Raw genomic sequence first — 21,058 nt, 5'->3', positions numbered from 1 at the left:
CACAGCTACTACCTCCAGATAAGTCAGCCATCAGAACTGCAGCCTAGACAGGGTAAATTATGATTCTCTAATGCTGAGATAATTATAGAAGGAATGGTCACCAAATGGTGTCTTGTGGGAAGCATAGGTAAAAGACAAGATGTAAGAATGGTGCTGAAGAATATAATGAACCTGACACCTGGAACATAGAATAGAGTAATACAAAGCTGACAGTAAGGTATGATAGGTAGTATATCAGTTCTAGGGAGAAATAGGATAAATGGGGGAAGAGTAGATAAATTGAAAGGCAAAAAGGGGTGCATTTCGCAGTATGGTTGGTACATAAGGCATTGAAAGAGTGAAATGCTTTCAGTTGCTTTTATTCATACAGAATATTGTGTGATCCTCTGCAAGATGGATTCTGTTTGTGCAGTTGCAAATAGGAAGGAAAATAATGGAGGTTGTCTCTAAGATTTCTTGAATGTGATACAAGTGTGTGTCTTTCTGCTGCTCAGAAGTAATATAGTTGTACTGTATTTCAAGGAAGAAAAATTTCCCCTGATATGAAAATAGCCTTTGATTTGATGTCTTCATTATGTATCTTCTAGTTTGTATAATTTCTTTGATGGTTCTTGGGGTACAGTATATTTATGGTCTTTGTTTGTTTGTCTTGATCTTATTCCCATTCAGGCTAAAATTGCTAGATTGACAAAGCGGTTTGGAGCAGCCAGGGAGGACTTGAAGAAAAGACAGGAAGTAAGAACTAGATTTGTTATATTTGTTTTTCTGAGTTAGCCTAAACCTTGTGTTGAAAAATAAAGAGATTTTATATGCATAAAAAAGTGACCTGATTATTCAGTGGTGTTCACAAAGTAGGTTTATCTTGTTTGGTTAAAGGCAATAATATGAAAGAATGGTCTTTTAACTCGTTATGTAATTCCAGTTTGTACAAAGGGTTCTTTAGACATTATTAGTGTGAAAGCACCTCAAACTGTATGTAAGTAAATCTCATTTACCTCAATGTGAAAGTACAGAGTAAATGAGTGAATGCCAGTACCTTGGTATTGGGGGTGGAGGAGGGAGAGGAATGAATATAAATAATAGTATTTCTCTGTCTAGAATGAATATTTTTGATTAATTACTGTGAAGAAGTGGAAGCTAAAAGTCCATTAACGCTCAAAAAATATTGATTCTCATGATATAAAAACCTGAAAGCAAGAGACTTACAAAAAGGGAGGATGTAGGAGAGGGAGGCAGGTAGGACCAAAGAGGTTTTGGGGCACTGTAAAATGTGTCAAGTCCTGTTGCAGCATTGGCTCCAGAAAATTTTTATCTCATAAAGAAATGAATGAATATAAAATATAATGAAAGCATAAGTTTGCAAGCTGACTTACAGTTGTTTTGTTATTTCTTTTATATATATATATATATATATATATTTTTAAAAATTTTTCTTTAAGAATGCACCAAATGTACCTCTGTCTCCAGCAAAGACAGGAAGTGACATTGCAAACACAAACAATGCGACATATCGGTAAGCAAACCACATCACTGTGGTGATGTTAAAATTTACAATAGGAAACTTGAGATACCTAATGTAATGGATAATCCCAATGTTCTTTATTTAAAGTGCTCTTTCTTTTTCTTCATTCCTCTTCAATTGTACAATTCTATTTTTCTTTCACAGAAGTCATAAATGGACCCTATAAAACACATTCTTAAGTAAACTGAGATGGGTGTTGTTTCACTAGTTAAAAAATAATGGATAAAATGGAAGTTTAATTTCAAGGAAGGGAAAATTCTCATGGTGAAAGGCAAACTTGGTGGAAGCACTTGAAAATTTACAAATAATTATGCTTTTTTTTACTATGGGAATATCCAAAGTTAATTTGCATGAGGGGCAGAAAATAAATGGGTTTAGAAAATTTGCAATGAAAAGAATAGTTGTAAAATAAGGGATTTTTTTCATCATTGTGCTGTTCATAATAATACCAGGTGTGGCTCATTGAGAAATGCTAACTGAAATTTTGTTCCATAGAAATGCTGGCACAGTGAGGCAGATGCTGGAGTCGAAGAGGAGTGTAGGTGAGAGCACACCAGCGACTTTTCAAGCCACTGTGAATGCAGGTAAGAAACTGCCTATGGACTATAAACACACTTCTTAAAAGTTTTACTGCTTTCCATTAACAGAACAGAACAAAACTGGGGTTTATGACTTCCTTTTGCTGACATCAAAAATCATTATTTTTAGCTCCCTACCACATTCCCAGTTTATATTTGTATAGTGTACTTACCAGGTAAGAAAAAAAAGTGGTGATATGGTCAACCAGAACATGTGGGTAAACTAGGTACTTCAGCAGGCTGCTTGCTTGGTATGACAGCAAAACTTGCAGTCTCTCAGCTGCAGAGAAGTGAAACACGTGGCTAACAGACCATTTTTTTTGTACTCGATCATAGTAGGATGCTAATAAATTCTGTAGCCATTAGGTAGAGGGGGGAAGATAAGTGGGGAACGAGCAGAAGTAATAAGCCCCATTTCTTAAGGGAATCAAGTTGAAAAATTTAATTTCTAGATTAGAATTTTATAGGGAATGTAGAATCAAACTCACTATTAATTACATTCATTGTAGTCGCACCATCATTTGTTTTAAAAATAGTTTACTTAATATTGAATGCTGAATATTTTCCACAGAATCATCTCATAGTAGGCATATACTGGCTTTCTGTAGTGTATTATGCTCCTGACCTTTAGATTTAATCATGAAATTATGTTGCATAAAAGTGAGTATTTTTTCTGACACATCAATCCTTGGTTTCAGTAGAACCTTCTGGATACAAAGTCCTACCTGTACAAAGCAAGTCAGTCATAACTGGCTTAGTTTTTCTTTTCGTGTTTTTTCTTAAGGACCAGTTGTTCTACCATTTTTGTAATGTGTGTTTAAGATGCTGTATTTCATGTTTTCAACAGTTAAATCTTGAAGCTTTCTTCAAGCCTGTTGATGTCATAGTTCTTTATATATCTTAATTTTTTGCCATTTATATATAGTTCTTTCAAACAGAAATACAGTATTGACTGCATCTTTAAGCCATTGAATATCAGAGTGTACAACAGAAAATCACTATCTATAGCCTTTCTTTGCAAAAAAGTTAATCATAAACCATATTTTTCATAGGATGCTTTGGATTGAAAAGGACCATTAAAGATCATCTAGTCCAATCCCCCTGCCATGGGTCAGGACATCTTCCACTAGATCAGGTTGCTCAAAGCCCCATCCAGCCTGACTTCAAACACTTAGATTGATAGGGCATTCATTACTTCTCTGGACAACCTGTTCCAGTGACTTGCCACTCTTGTTGTAAATCGTTTCCATCTGTTGTGTTGGAGTGAAACTTCCCACTTCGTTCAAATACTTAATTTTTTTTTTCCCCTTTTTTGGATGCAGTGCCAGCTTCCAGTCTTGCTGTTCCTCCAGCAGTTGTCAGTGGACTTCCTAAGCCTCAGGCTCCAATGACCTCCACCAGCTCTTTGACAACAACAGTTCTTCCTACAGCTAATACAGCTACAGTTGTAGGCACTAACCAACTGCCCAGTGGCAGCACTCCATCGGTGTCTGTCTCATTGCAGTCTTTGCCCGTAATCTTACACGTACCTGTTGCAGTGTCATCCCAGCCTCAGATCCTGCAAGGTCACACAGGGACCTTGGTCACTAACCAACAGTCAGGCAACGTTGAATTTATATCTGTACAAAGCTCATCTACAGTTGGTAGCCTTACCAAAACTACAGTATCTTTGGCATCAACTAACCCACCTAAACCAAATAACAGCCCATCTGTGCCCAGTCCTGGTACACAGAGGAACTCTCCAGCCAGTGCTGGATCAGTAGGCACAACGTTGGCAGTACAGGCTGTTTCTGCTGCACATCCTGTTGCCCAGGCCACAAGGACTTCTTTGCCCACAGTGGGTACTCCAGGACTTTATAATGCTACCAGCAGTCGAGCCCCCTTACAGATGAAGATTCCCCTCTCTGCATTTAGTAGTACAACTCCTATTGAACCACCCACCATTACAGCACCCCGAGTTGGTAAGTTGTGTTTGAATGTTGACACTGGGGAAGGAAAATAATTGTCAGAGGGAAACACAAAACTGTCCTCCAGTGGAAATTTGTTTGTTAGTGCATTTTACTGAGATGTTTCTTCTGGGTTGCCTTTCTATTGAAATTGTCAAGATAAAAATCATCTCTCTCATAGATATGTTTCAGCCATTGTTGAAAATAATCTCTACTTAGAAGTCAGCAGTGTGGCTCTGTAAACTTTGTTTTATTTATAACTTGATTTATATCATTCCTAGCATGAAGTCAGAAACTCCTACCATTAACAACTTGGTATTTATTTTTAATAGAGCTTCCCAAAATAATCTGGCTTCCTTTCTAAGCAAAGACATACTGAAACGAAAGTATAATAATTAATGTAATTTTCACAGCACTTAAAAGTAAACAAAATAGGGGGAGGAAAAAAGCAACAGAATGCTAACCTAGTTGCAAAGTACATTTACTGTATTTAATATAAAGTCTTCGAACACAATGAAAGTTCAAACAGTATCTAGATTAACTATTTTAAAATACTTTCTCTCCCTCTTTGGCCATGACATGATGATTCTCTGCATTTCTGATTTTACATACCTTGAAAATTCTTTTCCAAGTCAGTTGGAATTATAGTGAGTTTCTCATTGGTACAATATAAGGTTAAAATGAACTCAAGCAGAGCTTGACACCAGAACTAGTTTTATTTCATTTTCTCATCTTTGAGTTACCTAGGTTAAAATATGTCTTCCACAGAGCTGGATGGTTACAGGCTTTGTTTTGATTTTTAGCTCTAGAATTAATATAATGATGTAACACAAGACAAAAAGGAGTTGTGACAGATCGGGCACAGTGACCAAAGGAAGGGCCTACGTGTCCAAAAAATTTATCTCTCTCTCTATGCAGTTCACATAGCCTTAGCATATACCCTAGTAGTTTTCTCACCAGAACTGAAACACAACTGTAGGCCAGCACTGTTGCTGATAAGCTCTGGTTAAAATGAAAAGGAACGAAAACAGAGAATTTGGATTTAAATGTTTACATCAAATGTTCAGGCACCTTCTGCTTAAGTTACTACTTTAGATATACATTTGGCTGAGCTAATAAAAATACTCGGTCTCCCTGCACAATTTGTTCCAGTTACGTGTTTTGCAGTCTGTTTAACCATCTGTTGTTCAGTCAATTTCTTGTATAAAAATGTTCAATAATTATAATTTTTTTCAGTTTAATATCTTGCTAGTTTACATACAGAGGGAGGAGATGGGTTTTGTCAGCTCCAACAGAATTGAAGTTATGCTTTGTCCTCAGATAGGCAAGGGAATTGTCTATAAAATATTTTGAATACAGTGTCAGACTTTGAGGGAAGGGAACATATACTGCTTCTAGGCTGGAAAGTGTCATTTTGCCTTTCCATATCTTCTGTTTCCTGTGAAAAAATGATAGTAATCTAGCTCGAATACTTCAATAGAAAATTAGGGCTGAAAAATGTTAAATGTGCCACATACTGAATGTTTAGTTTCAAAGATTTTCAAATATTACCTCCAAATTTGTATAGTCAATAACAGTACGTAGTACTGACTAGATACTGCAAATGAACAATTTCTTGACCCCTCAGAAAACCAGGCAAGCAAGCCACCAACAGATACTTCGGCAAACAAGCGAACTGCTGAGGGAACAACACAGGTAGGTTGTTGACTGTTTCTATATAAAATTTTAAAGTTACAATCCACAGGAGAAAAGTTCTTTGCCTTTATTGCTCATAATGAAACAATTTTAGTTTCTTTTTTGTGCCATCCTTTCTAGTTTCTGTCCATTTGTATTTTTCTTCTTCTGATCCTGAGTATTACTTGGAGCATGAGCTTCTGATAATCTTTTCAGAAGTTTTCTTGTGGGGTTTGTGTAAGTAGATGAGTCAGTAATTCAGGAGTACACCGAAAACTTGTCTGATAAAACAGACCTAACATAGAAAAGAAGACCGTGCCCAGTTTTTGTCTGAAGGGCTTGAACTTAAAGTGACAAATATTTTGTAAATTATTGCAGCGCTCTCATTTCCACACTAATCCAGAAGTTAATAAGAATTTGAGTTCTAATATTTCATTGCCATGTGTCCTAGGGAAAAAAAAAAAGGGGAAAAGAAACTTTCTTCAGGAATAACTACTTCATGACAAAGGAGAACTTGCAGTTATTCTGGATTCCTTATCTAAAATTTGTTGAAGTTGCTTTGAAATTTAAGGTTGAAATTAAGCGGTTTACAATTATGTATAATTAGTTTTCTTTCTGTATACTGATCTTTCACGAAGCACCTCCTACTTACATTGCTGTTAACTGGAAGCCATTTTATTAAGAGGAAAAAAACTGATTTGTTCTAGCCAAAATTTCCATATTTAATAGTATTTCAGTGTACAGTTAAATCTGAATTGTATTTCAAAACAAGAAGAAAATATACTGGACAAGATTCTGGTTTTCACCTGTCAGAAATAGTCTGGCAAAGATAATCAGTATTATGAACTGTGCCTCGCTACCTTTTTATTAAGGCATTTCATAAAGAATGGTTGTTTGCAACTTCATTTTTCAAAGATACCTGTGGATTATAGCTATTAAAACATTTGTCAGTACTTGATATGTAGTAAATTCAGTACCAGAATGGATTTCAGATGTATGGTTTTAAGATTTAATTTTCAGTATAAGATGCATATTTTGGAATTTTTCGTCTTCGGTAGAGCCTGAAACCCGGAAAAGATTTTGGAAAAACAGACTGTGTGTAATAGTGATATTTAGCAATGGAAGGTGAGCAAGGAGGAGGGAAGTAAGACACATGATGCTTTCCGGTTTTCAGTCTTATGTTACAGTGTTTTCTAGGTTTGCTTTCAGTCAAATAAGTTAAAGCATGTGTAATGCCATGGTTAATAAAGAAGGACCTGATGCATTTTAATTGGCTAGTGAGGTATGGAATTGACATGCCATTTGAAAAATCCAGTTAATGCCACCTGCTTTTTGTTACATAAAATCCAAAATATTATGTATTACTCCGCACTTCACAGCTCTCAGATCAAAAAGTAGTTCGCTGTGTGCCGTATACCTGTGGCATATTTGATGGTACAACTTTGATCAATTGTTTCGAAAAGCAGTTGAAACAGGAAGAGACTTCATCAGAAAATAAAGAAGCGGTAGAAGCAGCACAGACGAATTTTAACTTCCCTGAGGATGTCCTCTTTGGCTTGGAGGAAGAGGAAGAGGATGCTAAGAGCATCAAAAACACCCACAAGCAGACTGGCTGGGCAGCTAACCTATTAAAACAATGGCTGGCCAAAAATGGCAAGGATCCTAGCTTTGAATTGGTCCCAGTAAGTGAACTCAATGATATCTTAAGAGAGTTTTATTACACAATAAGAAATCATGATGGAAATACCTACAGTGTGGCAAGCTACAAGTCAATGCGTGCTGGCTTAAACCGGCATCTCAAAATGCCACCTTATAATCGTCAGATTTGCTTAATGAAGGACAAAGAGTTTGCTAGTGCAAACATGGTATTTGTGAGTGTGCTGAAGATGCTGCGCATGCAGGGAAAGGATGAGACTCACCACCATCCTCCTATAGCTGCTGAGGACTTGCGTAAGATTAAACAATCTGGTGTGCTGGGATTGCACAGTCCACTGGCACTCGTCAACAAGGTGTGGTTTGATTTGCAGTTGCATTTTGCCAAACGAGGGAGGGAAATTTTAAGAGATCTGGCTCCAGATGCTTTTGTTGTTGAGAAGGACAAGAATGGGCGTCGATACGCTATGTTTAGGTATCCTGGCAAAGGGAAAAATGGAGAAGATCCTCATAAAATGGGTAAAATGTATGATATGCCAGGGGACCCAAACTGTCCTGTTTTTTCCTTGGAGCTTTATTTGTCTAAGTTGCCTCCGGAGCCCCCTGCCTTTTACCTGCATCCTTTAAAGCTAACGTCAGAACAAATGCAAGAACAGCCTGTCTGGTACAAAAGAGAACCAATGGGTGTGAACTACCTGGGTACCATGATGCCCAGGATAAGCGTGGCAGCCAGGCTGTCTCAGCGATACACCAATCATTCTCTCCGAACTACCACCATCCAACTACTGTGTGAAGCAGGACTGGGGCCTAGAGAAATAATGGCAGTGACAGGCCATCGCTCTGAGTCTGCTATTAGACACTACTGGGGAGCTGCGGAAGTTCGCTACAGGGCCTGGTCAGATATAATGGAGAATAACACCCCCAATTACCTATATAGCAAGATTCCAAATGAAGTGATAAAAGAATCACTGTCTGGTGCCTCCACTTCTTCCGTAAACCATGTTGTTCTAGAACAAAGCAAAATTTTATTCCCTAAGAAATCTCTTGTGCCACCTGGCACTAATTCTGTGACTTTAGTCCCTGAGGGACACTTGGCTTTGAATTCCAAAAGCCCCATCCTGTTGAGCCACAGTTCTTCCAAGGTATTTCTCCCCAAGAACATGGCCAGTGGGAACCTAACTGCCAGTCCCCTTCAAGGCTGTTGTAATGAACCTGTCTTTATAAAGCGTGTGATAAAACAAGAACCAATGACTTGATGCTTCTGTAATAGAACTGATTTCAAATGAATTGCTGAAATGGTAAAATATCAGATTTGTTTTTTCACTTGGTCTACTAAGGAAATTTCTTATGGTCTAGTTCAGCAAGAAGTATCCTGTTCGCACTCCTGAAGTGAGCTATGGAACAGAAACTTTTAACAGAGCAGGGCTTGGAGTTTGTATGACTTTCTGTGGCAGCTGGGACTCTTTAAGTGGCTGAGCAGAGCTATTTTAAAAAATGAAAGGAAGATACTGATTTCCACTTAGCTGAAGAGCTACACTTTCTTCACTAAGTGCATGGATTTTATATTTTGTGAAGAGTGTATTTATTATACCATTTTGTGCCTGCTGGCACTAATGTAGCATCTTACAAATCAAATACTTGATTACTGAAGAGCACGAAGAAAGTAGAAGCTGAATGAAGTAGACACAGATACACTACAAATATATACATATGCATGAAAACACCTGGAATTGCTTGACCACTGTCACCTTCTCTGTTCATATTGTTATTGGACCTACAGAGGATTGTGCCTTTTTTTAAACCTTCTAAATTTATTTTCTTTGTGAGCTACAGATTTGTATTGCAGGTCTTTCCTTTTCCTGTTTAATATTTCTGGCTAAGTTTTCAGTCATTCTGCTCTCCAAAGGCACTATTTGAAACAAATTATATTAAAATTGAGATCTCTTTAATTGTGCATGAAATGAGTTGAGGATTGTTGCTTAGATGACAAGTGATTAGAGTTGAAGTGTTGTCTCTGTACGTGCTTACCTTGTGAGAGGCTTTTTTTGTATTTCCTCTCACCTACCCCTTCCATTACATTTCACATTGTGTTTGCAGTATAGAATCACAGAATCATGGAGGGGTTTGGGTTGGAAGGGACCTTACAAGATCATCTAGTTCCAACCCCTCTGCCATGGGCAGGGACGCCTTTCACTAGACCAGGATACTGAAAGCCCCATCCACCCTGGCTTTGAACACTTTTAGGGAAGGGGCATCCACAACCTCTCTGGGCAACCTGTTCCACTGTCTTACCACCCTCACAGTAAAGAACAACTTCAATAAGTCAGTATAATCTTTGTCAGCATAGTATAATTCACAAGAAGCGCATCCTGTTCTTCTCTAAACCCTATCCAAATAGTATTTTTGGTTTTAACTTCCTTAGATTAGTTCACTATAGTAAACTGATCCTATCATTACATTTTCCATAGGAGATTTTTACAGTTTGGAAGTTCTCGGGATAGTGGATATGAATTTTGTCAGAAAAAATAAATTGTAATTTAAAAGGCTCTTTAAGGAAAAAAGATTACAAATTAGGAGGGCTAGCCATAGTTCATTTTTAATAAAACACACTTGAGGATCTTAACTCACGGTCTGTCTCTGCTATTTTGTGCCAGAATTTTCATCAGAGATTCTGTCACATCGAGAGATCTTACTGTAAATAAAAATTGAAAACTGTTAATCAAATTATAGTAGGTCCACTTTGGAAGAAGAAGCAGTGTAGCATCTAAAACAGTTTTCCATTCTTATTTCGTTCAGTTAATATAATGAATTCATCCTTTTGAAGTGTGTGTGTGTGTGTGTACACATGCTCAGGCACACAGTTTTATCACACTAGGGACTTCTCTGGAACAGTTCATTGTCACTGCTCAGCAGTGGACAAAACACAGAAAAATCCCTGCTGAAATAACAAATTGACCATGATAAACTTAATACTGTGAGAACTTCCTTGCTAGGAAAGGCTTTCAAATATCAGATGAGATTTATCTTTGTTGTAGTCTGAACAGAGGACTTGATGCCTGAACTTTGGAGTTCTTATCTTGGCTGATAATGTTTATCTTTGTGGCCTTGGGTAGGTTATTCATGCTTACTGCAACAGTTTTCCAAAGTGTAAGACCAGCACAGCATTTTTCTGATGGATCATGTTAAAAGATTAAAAGGTTTTGAAAGTGCTATATTCATTTTACGTATTGTGTTTACAGTCACTTTAATTTGCTGTTGTTATAATGATTGAGCTAGTTGATCCAATATAATTGTTAATATAAAAATTACCTCTGCACAATCCTACACTTCCTTAGTTGCAGCATTAACTTAAGACATCAATGACTATAGGAAGGAAATAATTAATTCAGGATTATAATTTTGTAGAGCCTCAAGTAAATCAAATGGAAATGGTAAAAAAAGTAATCCTTTCTAATGACTAGAAAGAAGAAAAGTTGAAAAAATGAAGGGCAAACAGTTCTCTGAATATAGAGATGTGCAGTAACTTGTTCCAGGATATTGTAGAGTAACTTCGATTTCCAAATTTTAGGGATTTATAGAAGTCAGAATTCAGGCAGTCTGGTATATTTAATTTCTTGTTTGAAGAGATTTACTCTAAACTTTCACCAAAATGGCTATATATTATTAAAAAATTATAAATATTCCTGCCTTAGTCTCAGGTCGTTGCTTCTTCCAGCATACTGGCGTTGAACATTTATCCTGCAGAAACAAGAAAAGTATTTTGCCAGGAGATGATTCTTTTTTGTTCCCTCTTGCTGCATAGTGTGGTCATACTGACCACATGCCCTGCTCTGGTCCTAACTGCATCTAGGTAACTTACTGTAACAGCATATTGCTGTTTGTTTTATTCCTTAACACAAATCTAGTTGGTGATTTAAAATTAAAAAGAGACTCTTTTGGCCAATCTAGGCATGTCTCTTTGTTTTAAAATATCATTTGGTTTCTGATGACTTCCATTTTGTGGTCTCATAGTTGGGTATTTCTGGCTTCTCATTTGTTAAATTCTAATTCTGCTGGCACCAACTATACAATATCCTTTTACTACCTTCAGTTTGAACCTGATACTTCAAAGCTACTGACTGCAGTATTGCTAGCTTTTTATATTTGAGAAAAATTTTTTTTGAAAATGAGAAAAAGCATTCCTGGTTTGGGCTGGAAGTATTACTGCTTCACAAGAGCTGGAGTCGGTGTTCACTAAGCTTTCCACTAATACTTTAATTAATTCTGATTAATAGAACATATTTCTAACCTTCCAGAACAGAAAAATCTTTCTCCTGTTCCCCCTCCCATCCAAAGTGTTACATGAATCTTTCCTACATGTATTTCCTTTCTAGAAAAGCTGAAGTAGGCAAACAGAATGGGTGTTCTGCTGCTTTTGTAAAGTTAACTTTGGCTATGTGTAATATGGGGAACAGGGGGTCTTCCTTTTTTGTTTGCTTCTGTTTAAACTGTGAGCTAAAATTTCAAGTCAATCCTGTCCATTGCAGTATAGATTATGCTGTGTGAACATCATGAGTTCTATCAAAATGGACATGAATTGGACTCCTCAGTGGCAGTATCAGCAGAGAACCTCAAACAGCAGGATAATTGAGTTTCACTTTGGAGTGGTTTTTTGTTCCCTTTCCATTATAATTTCATTATAGGTGAACCGTGTTGGTGGACCAACAGGTTAAGTACAGTTTGTGTAAACTTAATACAAAATTATTAATAAAAATATACTATTAACTTTAAAAATCTGACCATAACAGATTCACTTTGAAAGAAATTTAAAATCTTTCACTCCTGAATTTTCTAATTAGATCTTTTCCTAAAATAAGAACATTTCATTTGGGGGAAAAAAAAAAAAAAAAAAGCACTTAGCCTTAATTAAACCAACTTGAACTAATTTTTTTAATAATAGCTGTCATGTTATTGATTAAATTCCATTTTCCTTGTTGGTGATGACTCTGAAAACAGAGGGGAATGACTGGAAGCTTATATAATATATTCATATATTTAGCTTTGCATCTCATTTTCATAATGAGGCTTTGGTACTGGTGCTGAAACCTAGAATTCATGGGTTTCTTTGCTTTTTCCTGGTAAGTTTGGAAATCTCTGCTGTTACTTCAAGGAGTAACCTATTTTTTATTTTGGCACAGTATCTTACAGTATGTTTAATTCTTTATTCTTTTATTGATATCTAAGTAATTCATCCCTACTGTAAGGTACTGTGTTCTACAGTGTGGGAGATAAAATGTTCTTCACTGTATGCACCTTCTCTGTGCTCCCTGAAGAGCTCCATTGTGCACAGTGTCAAATCCTGAAGACATTGGAAGGATGTGTTGAAATGGAACATGTTCCTGTCTTTGTTGTGTTTTTAGTCTGATATATCTCTTTGGTTATCCTGAAGTGTACAGCTTCTCAATAGTTCCATACTGTTAAGGTCAGTATAGTCAAAGTTCTCAATAAGCAGCTTTGGACGTATGATTTTGCTGTATGACTGCTTCTCCTTTTTCAGCCTTCCTCTGATTCTTCCTCCAAAAGGAATGGCCACAGGGATGTGGGAGAGGGGCATCTTACTGTGTTTGTGTTAGTCTCTCAACATCAACTTTTTCCTGCGTACACAGAAATTCAAGAGTTGTTACTCAGTCCCAGTCATTTTACCAATGGCCATTCCAGTGCCTCAGGTGCTAGGATTGCATTTCTGAAGACGTGACAAGTACTTTTAATGTATTGAGGTAAATATTATTGTTACAGAGGCAAAGCCATTTGTAATTATATAACAGATCTTTAGAATGATTTTAAAGTATTTTATTATGAATCCCACTTATAGATACAGGATTTATATATATATATATATATATATAAATACAGCTATGGTATGCTGAGAGAATCTGTGAAAGCAGCTTTTATTACATTGTGACATATAATAACAGTGAAAAAATTTGAATGGGGTTGGATGTGTTAAAAATGGCTGGCATAAAGTCAATCTGTTCAAGAATGATTATGTTGTTTTTATTAAAGCACCAGGTCAGGTGAATAGTATTTTCTTCCCTGTTCTCCACTCCAGGTGCACTTTATACTCTTACAGAGTAAATCTTTTTTTCAGTCTAAATTTCATCTGTGCATTTCAGCTAATATTAGTTTGGGTTTTTTTCTTTTGTTTTTTTCAATCCACCACTGTCCTATCCATTTCCCATTGTTTCTGACATGCCTTGATTAGTTTGGTTGAACAACAGTTTCACTTAAGCTATTTTGCTGACTATTGGAAATTCATCTGGTAAAATGTTAATAAAATACATTTATAACTTCTATCCCTTTACTTTGCAATGTGTAACAAACTCTGTGAATGTCTGTTGGGAAACAATGTGAACAAAGTAGATATGTCAGCTTACAATTTATAAGCAACTATTCTATATTGTTGAAGCTTTATTGATGAATATGTTCCCTTGCGTTTCATGGTTTTGTCACTGAAAATAAACATGCATAATTATATATGTAAAATGGGCTACTTGATTTTTGTCTCTGACCCTGGGGTTATGTTTGTGCTGTTTAAAATACAATTAGCTCTCATCTGTGAGGTGGAACCTTTACCTGAGACTAATTGGAAACCTAAATTATAAATATGTTAGCAAAACAGTATAAAAATGAATTTAAAACATAATTGAAAAATTCCCCATAGGACATTATGTAGTTGAATTGGGTGCCTGTTGCAGGGAGCAAAATCCAAGTGAATCCATTCTTGTATGACTTCTAAAGTTGTTTGTCTTTCCCTGAGACCATATCTGTGTTACTTAAACCACACCCGGTTACTGAGAGCAGCTTTCAATGAGTAAATATGCTTGTGTTTTGTAGGCTTCAATTTGTGATTCGGGGCAAAAAAATTGAGAGATATTAAAATAATCTAATTAAATATGTTATTACACCAGACATGGACAATACCCTTAAAAAGCTGCATTAAGTTAATCTGAAAAGTACTATAAATGTATTTACTGATTAATAAGATGATCTTCCATCATCCAAGATGGCCATCCCGCATAATACTGTTGGGAAACTGTCACTGGGCTTTGGGGAAACAAGGTAGATGTTTCACCTTAAAAGAGTAAGAAGGAAGAGGAGACGTGTGTGTGCATGCATGCATGTATGTGTTTATTATATACCCTTTTAACTGTTTGATTAAGGAAAAACAAAATGACAGCAGTAGAGAAATACTTGGAAGCATTGTGTCAAGTGTTCTTTTATGGCTTTTAGTTGGAGTTATGATTGCTAGTGCCTAAGAACAGAATTTCTGGCAACCAGTCTCTCAGCCTTCTTGAACTGTGATTTTTAAGAATAGGGTTAGCAGAGCCAATGTCTACTCTTTGCACCAAAGAAATTAGAGGTTATATAATACATAAGGGTTACCAAGACTGGTTATTCATTTTTTCCGTGCTTGCTCTGTAGGAAGTGTTGCACAGTACCAATTAAGGGTAGGGGGAACACAGCAATCTTGTAAATGAAATACGTAAAAGTCAATAATATTTGAGTATTATACAAGTATGCAACCATGCTCTTACCAAAACGTGTATTGCTGCCCTGTGAATTTTTTTTTTTTTGTGCAAACTGTAATCTTGGTAAACTGCTAACTTTACTGCATTATCGTTTTCATTTTTATCTTGGTAACAGATGACAAATGTAGTTTGTACCCTGTCAAATAAATTTTCATGACAGCTTTGCAAGGTTAGAATAATTACTTCCATTTTGTGGGAGTTACTGAATTGGAAAAAATAATTTAAGGAGTGATAAGTCTGATATTGAAGCAGTTAGTGACTGAAATATAATCAAAACTGTATTTAAAAAATTATTTTCACAGCTGCTTAGTCTGTGCTTGAAATCTGTAGTTTTGTATATGGATGACTAAAAACATAATATGAGCCTTATAATTATGCATACAGACAGTATCACCACCCTCCCCATGCACACCCCATTCCCAGAACATATTTTTAACATCACTCCCCATATTTAAGATTGATTTTGCTATTATATAACGCCCTTGGTGCGTCGTGTATGATTGTGGTGGTGTGATGCTTCATTGTCTGTTCTACAACCCTCAGAATTTTTTCTGGTTTATTACTGTAGAAACTGTCAATAATAAAATTGTCTGCACTGTGTCAGTATGCCACATGTAACCTTCAGAATTTTTACTACCCTGGAATTAATTTTTATTTTGCATTTGGTTTTTTGTCGCATTTTTTTCCCTTCATTTTTCACTTTTACATACTGAAATGTTCATTTATGAAAAGCAGGTGGCATTACAATGAATAACATTGTTATCTCTATGTGATGAACCGAACCATGGCGTTATATAATACCAAAACCTTTTTTTAGTCATATGTCTCATGTGAATAGTGAAGTGCATAATCAGAACTTTCTTCAAAATACCAACATTTTGGTTTTTCGTGTGGTGGGATACATGTGGCGTGTATGTGTGCTGTTACACAAAATGATGTAACAGGTAACATTTGATGTTTGAGTTTTAGAGGTTTCTCTTTCAGTTTTCTTCAGTAGTTTGCCATTGACATATACATGCCATGATGTTTTAACTACTTTCTGTGTTAAATTTCATGATTTGTAGTTATGGTGGAAGATACCTCCTTTTCCCAGCATCATGTCTACTGTATGTGCTTTGGCCATTAAATTCAGTCTCCTTCCTTGTATTTGTTTTCCACGTAGAACTGGAATAGCTTCCCACCCCGCACCTTTTTATTATCTTTTTTCTTTTTAAAATTACCAATGATGAATCAACCTAATTTGCAGCAGTGCTGATCTGAAAAAATTGCAGAATAGCAAAACTGAGGTGATGTTCTTTCTCCCACTACAGTGTATTTTACAACTGTGTGAAATGGTCTTAGCATGTGGAAAAACATAAAAAGATAGTAGCCTGTCTCAATGTCCCTACTTTTCCAGAGGCAGATGAGGAAACTGCTTCAGAATCACTTCAACACCAGAGAGCACTTCATTTTAATGCGAGGCTGATTCCTTTATACCTCTTTAATGATTTCCCATGATTAATTTACCATTTCCTGGTGTGTAGCTTATTAGATATTGCACTCTGATACACAGAATGTAATGACAGTCTTCCAAAAGAAGGAAGAAAGTTCTTGATTATAAAGCATTTACATTGGTTTTACTGAAAATCTTAAATGTGACTTCAGATCCAGGTAATCCTGTTCACTGTAATTATGCATTTTTAACAAGTTCCAGGATTTTTACTACCTCTAAGAACTCCTTTCCTGTTACACTTTAAAATATTTCTGTAATATCCATATGGCATTGGTTCTAGAAAGTCACTGCATAATTATTTTCTTTTTCAAAGAAAACTGTATTAATACTGCTTTTTTCCTAGCACTTTTCCCAATAGTATATCTTTTTTGTCAGTACATCTATTTCTCAACACTTCCTTTAATTGTTAAAAAGTCATCGGTGGTTAGGACTGGAAGAAAGTAGATGTTATGTTGTCATAGTATATGCAGTGAAAAAATGCCTGCAATTCTGAGTATAAGTCATTTTTACCAGTCCTTTGCAGAAAATCCTGAATTTAGGTGTAATTACTATAATATGAATAGAGATTTTATGTAAGAAATTAAAACAAAGTCTGCTTCTAGTACTATTCATGGTAAAAAAAAAAAATGTTACTCGGAAGAATCACTAGAACATATAATTTTTCAGTAAAAGTTTTGTAGCTAGCAGAACACTTAGAAATACCAATTTCTGGTACTGAGAAAAATGAACGAAATGAATAGTTGCAGTTCATTTTATACATACTTTTCATTATTTTATATTCCATAGACTAGCACAGTTTGCGCTTAACCAATAAAGAGGTGTTTAGAAGAGGTTATGACTTAGCCTCTGTTTCAGGACTTAGTGGGTTTCACTCAGATGAGGATTTACTCTCTTGGTTTTGCCCCTCTTCTAGGGTTTTTCAGTTGCTGTTTCCCAAGTTGTGCTTGGCATTAAAATACTTTTCCTTCACACTTGCTAAGTTAGATGCTTGCCTGGGGCATTTGGCATGCAAACATGCCTAGGGATAATTACATATCGGTAAATGCACTAAGTGTGAACATGACTTTGCAAACTGAAGAAGCTGGGGCAGAGAGCCTGCAATTTGGCAAGATTTTCTTTAATGAACAGACTTTTCAAAACAGATCAAGGTTGTAAATGTGCAGTGCCTTCTCCTTAGCTGGCTGTTTCAGGAAGAACACACAACACTGAATAAGAATAGTAGAGTAGCATCACAGTACACTCACACCATCCTTCCATATTTGTGGTGTTGCGTGCTCGGCTGCTGCTTGATTTGTAATCCTCTTTTCCCCTGCTGCTTTTTTTTCCCCCTTCTGCTTCCTTTTTCCACCTTTGTTTCTCCTCTTGATCATACTTTGCAGTCCTCTTCCCCTACTTCACTTAGTGTTTGCTTTTCAACTCGAAGTTGCATGCATCTTTTGGGCTGGATCTACATTAGATTTCATTAAGAAATGTTCAGTTACAGGACACATCATTTTTATGCAAAACATCTTAGTTGCAAATGGAAGTTCACCAGCCAGATGAAGGATAAAGATGTGGCTATACTAAAATTAGGAAGTCAAGAAAAGATGAAGTCTTGTATTTTTCTTGCTTTCTTCCTAAAATTTTTCTTCACATTTATCTTTAAAACTGTGACATTTCAGAGTAGGGTTTGTTAGGTGTAATTTTTAATTCCATTTTTAATCTGATTTTTTCATTGCGTTGTTTTGTGGTGAAGATTGTTAAACTGCTGGCTGCTATATGAAAACAGAGAAAGATTTAAACTAAGACAGCTCAGGTACAGTTGTGGTTAACTGGATGGTTCAGTTCATGATGTTGCTTCTTCCAGGTTGTACAGTTAATCTCATCAGCTGTGGGTAAAACAGGTCCAAAATGGTAGTGTGAATGGCAGTATTTCAGAGGATTTGTACTAACTTGCAGTTTAAAGGCTGAAGATATGTGCAGTTTAAAGAATTAAGATATCTGTGTGAGAAGGATGGAAAAGGTAGTTTGGCAGTTAACATTTCTTTCAAATCTCAGTGTAAACTTTTTTCTGTTTGACTACTAGAAACTACCCAGATGCTGTTGTAAACAATCAAGATTTAAGTGCTGTTTCTGGTCTGTTTGGAGACTGGTGCTCTGGTTCTGACAAATGATGAAATGGTGGTTTGGGGAGTTGTGGTTTTGTTTGCTTTGGGGGTTTTATAAGTAATCTTTGAGTAGAGATCACTTTGTATTGCTGTGACTATTTTGTTTCTGTTCCAGCTTATTAGATATTGTAAGGCAATTGAATCTTCTGTTACTCAGACTTGCAAGGCAATATATGAACTAAACCACCAGACATGTTTTGGTTTTCATTATTTTACTAGTGTGACTGTGCTGATTAAGAGGTGTTATGATTGCATCATCTTGCTCTTCTGCAGAGATCAGCTGAAGCAGGTTCAGGTTCTTGGCTTCCTGTGTTTGGAGAAAGCTGAAAACTGGTAGCGGACCAGAGTGCCTTGTCTTTGCTTTTCTACATCACCAGTTTCTGCCCAGATGTTTGATGAAATCTAATATTAGGAGCTGAGAGACTTGTTCTCTTATTTCAGTTTTTGACATAAATGTAAATACTGTTCATACATAACTGAAAGTCCAATGTCAGGCTTCCCTTTGCCTTCATCAGGGCTGCAGGCCTTCTTAAGGTGGTTTCTAATTTTACTCAGAGCAGCACATCTGAATGTCCTATTCTGATGTGTGACATGGCAGACTCCTCAGAATCATATTCCGTTCTTTTCACAGAAGCAATAGCAGGTTTTTTCTCTCTTATCTTTTCCTCAAACATATCTGTGTTGTAAACTGGAGTTTTCACAAATCCTTGTAGCAACAAAAATTTCCCTGAGAGAATTTATGAGTAAAATAGTCATGATACTCAAAAGGCTGTGTTTATTTGCTTGATGGGTTGGACACAGGATTTTCTGAAAACCATTATTACTTGCTTTTTGTCAGAGTTGATTCCAAATAGTTACATTTGTAGGTCTTAAACGTTCAGGTGGTAAGTGACAATACTCCAGAAGCATCTGGGATAGGGTGATAAAGCTGCTCTCTGAGATCATAGAGATGCTTAATTTCACCATGAGAAAGTAGTGTGAAGCAGTCTTCTAATACCTGATTCCCAGTTCTTCCTGAATCTCCCTTTTCTCTCCTGGATTTGAGATACCTTCAAGTATCTGAAAACTGTGTGCCGACACTAAGAGGATATCGAAATTAATACTTCTCCTTTTGAATGTAGGTGGGTGCTCTGAATAGTTAAAATCCTGACCTTTTTGGCAGGCATAATTAGCAGTCTGCTCTGTGTGGGGATGCCCCCTAGGTAGGAAACACAATGTGCAGCATTTTTCAGTGTTTCAGGATTTTTTTAAATTTTCCTGTACCCCTAAATTTCATTCAAGGGAGATGCATGTTTAATGAACTAGGGGAATCTAGATTGAAAGGCTGGGGAGTCAGGACTTGTGTGTTTGTGTTGGCTACAGCATCTTTGAGAGCTGAAATGTATGCCCAGGAACTAGGACTGGGGGATGTACCACAGAGCACCACTGAAAACGCTGCCCTGCAGATCTGTGAATATCATGGCTAACTGCAAGAAGGTCTCCTCCTGAGAAGTATATATATGAGACCTTATTGGCTGATTGGATTTATCATTTAATAGTTGCCTGCTTAACTAACACAAGATTTTGGCCTTCCAGACATGCTAAAGTATGAAAAAAATCCATGCAGTGACACCTGCTGACTTGGAAGTTCAGAGAATTTTCTTGACTGGCACAGTTAAGCAGGGCTGCAAAATAGTTAGCACTCATACAGAGTATTTTTCTAAGGATTTAGATATCCCTGTGAAGGAAAATTTGAAATTACTTCAGACTAATGTATTTTGTAGTGGGGAGAAGTGAATAGCTTAGTGTTCCAGTTCCTTATAAATCTCCCCCTCCACTTTTCAATCTGCTTTCTCCTGGCAGAGCATGCCATAGTTCAAAATAAACATCGCTGACTGGGAAAATTACCAAGTTGGAATGAAATTCCTCATGACTTTCTGCTAATCAAATAATCATTGATAATTTAAATGTGCCTTTTATGTTAAGCTTCACATGGATAGATCATATCATCATACTAAGAAAACTGAAGCTGGAAGGTCTTTGAAATAAAAATTGCTCAACAGAATTCCATGGTTAATAAATCTGAAAGATGTTTCTCAATGTATAGCAAAGACCTTCTATTGCCTGTGAACCTAAGTAGTTAGATATTACTTAATCAAATTGTGTATCATGTAGGTTAGTAGCAGAATTAAATCAGTGGCAGAATCAGAACTTAAGGCAAGAAATCGGGTTGTAATAATGTATAATGAAGAGGTTAGTTGTGTCAGGCACTCCAAATACCGTAACAGATAATTTGGACACAGCTTTTGTTTGCACTTAGTAATTATATAATAGCTCTTTTCCCTCTCGTCAAAGCCTTGCCTGTGTGAGAACTGTCTTCAGGACCCTCTTGAAGGCTTAGTTTTACCCAAATGAAAGGTCATAGAGTAGGTAATCTCAATGCTTAGGTTTTTTGCATCTGTCCCCGTCTGACTGCGTAGAAAAATCTCTAATCTGCCT

General features: G+C 36.4%; 1 protein-coding gene across 12 annotated transcripts in view; it reads left to right on the top strand.

The window, feature by feature from the left end:
• ATF7IP (activating transcription factor 7 interacting protein) overlaps nt 1-21,058 on the top strand; it is a 108,476-nt gene that overhangs the window by 70,326 nt on the left and 17,092 nt on the right. For 6 of the 12 annotated variants that reach the window (XM_026868574.1, XM_026868572.1, XM_026868573.1 and 3 more), the window contains 6 exons: nt 670-735; nt 1,440-1,513; nt 2,018-2,106; nt 3,423-4,061; nt 5,674-5,741; nt 7,184-12,100. In XM_026868574.1, coding sequence (XP_026724375.1) covers nt 670-735; nt 1,440-1,513; nt 2,018-2,106; nt 3,423-4,061; nt 5,674-5,741; nt 7,184-8,629 — 2,382 coding nt within the window. In that variant the 3' untranslated portion in view covers nt 8,630-12,100. Of the gene's footprint in view, nt 1-669; nt 736-1,439; nt 1,514-2,017; nt 2,107-3,422; nt 4,062-5,673; nt 5,742-7,183; nt 12,101-21,058 lie in introns of those variants that run through there. The other 6 variants (XM_026868582.1, XM_026868577.1, XM_026868578.1 and 3 more) reach the window with 2 other exon arrangements.

The sequence above is a fragment of the Athene cunicularia genome (assembly GCF_003259725.1).
Source record: "Athene cunicularia isolate RWA chromosome 1 unlocalized genomic scaffold, athCun1 chr1_part2, whole genome shotgun sequence".
Classification (NCBI taxonomy): domain Eukaryota; kingdom Metazoa; phylum Chordata; class Aves; order Strigiformes; family Strigidae; genus Athene; species Athene cunicularia.
This window is presented reverse-complemented; position numbering and strand designations above follow the sequence as displayed.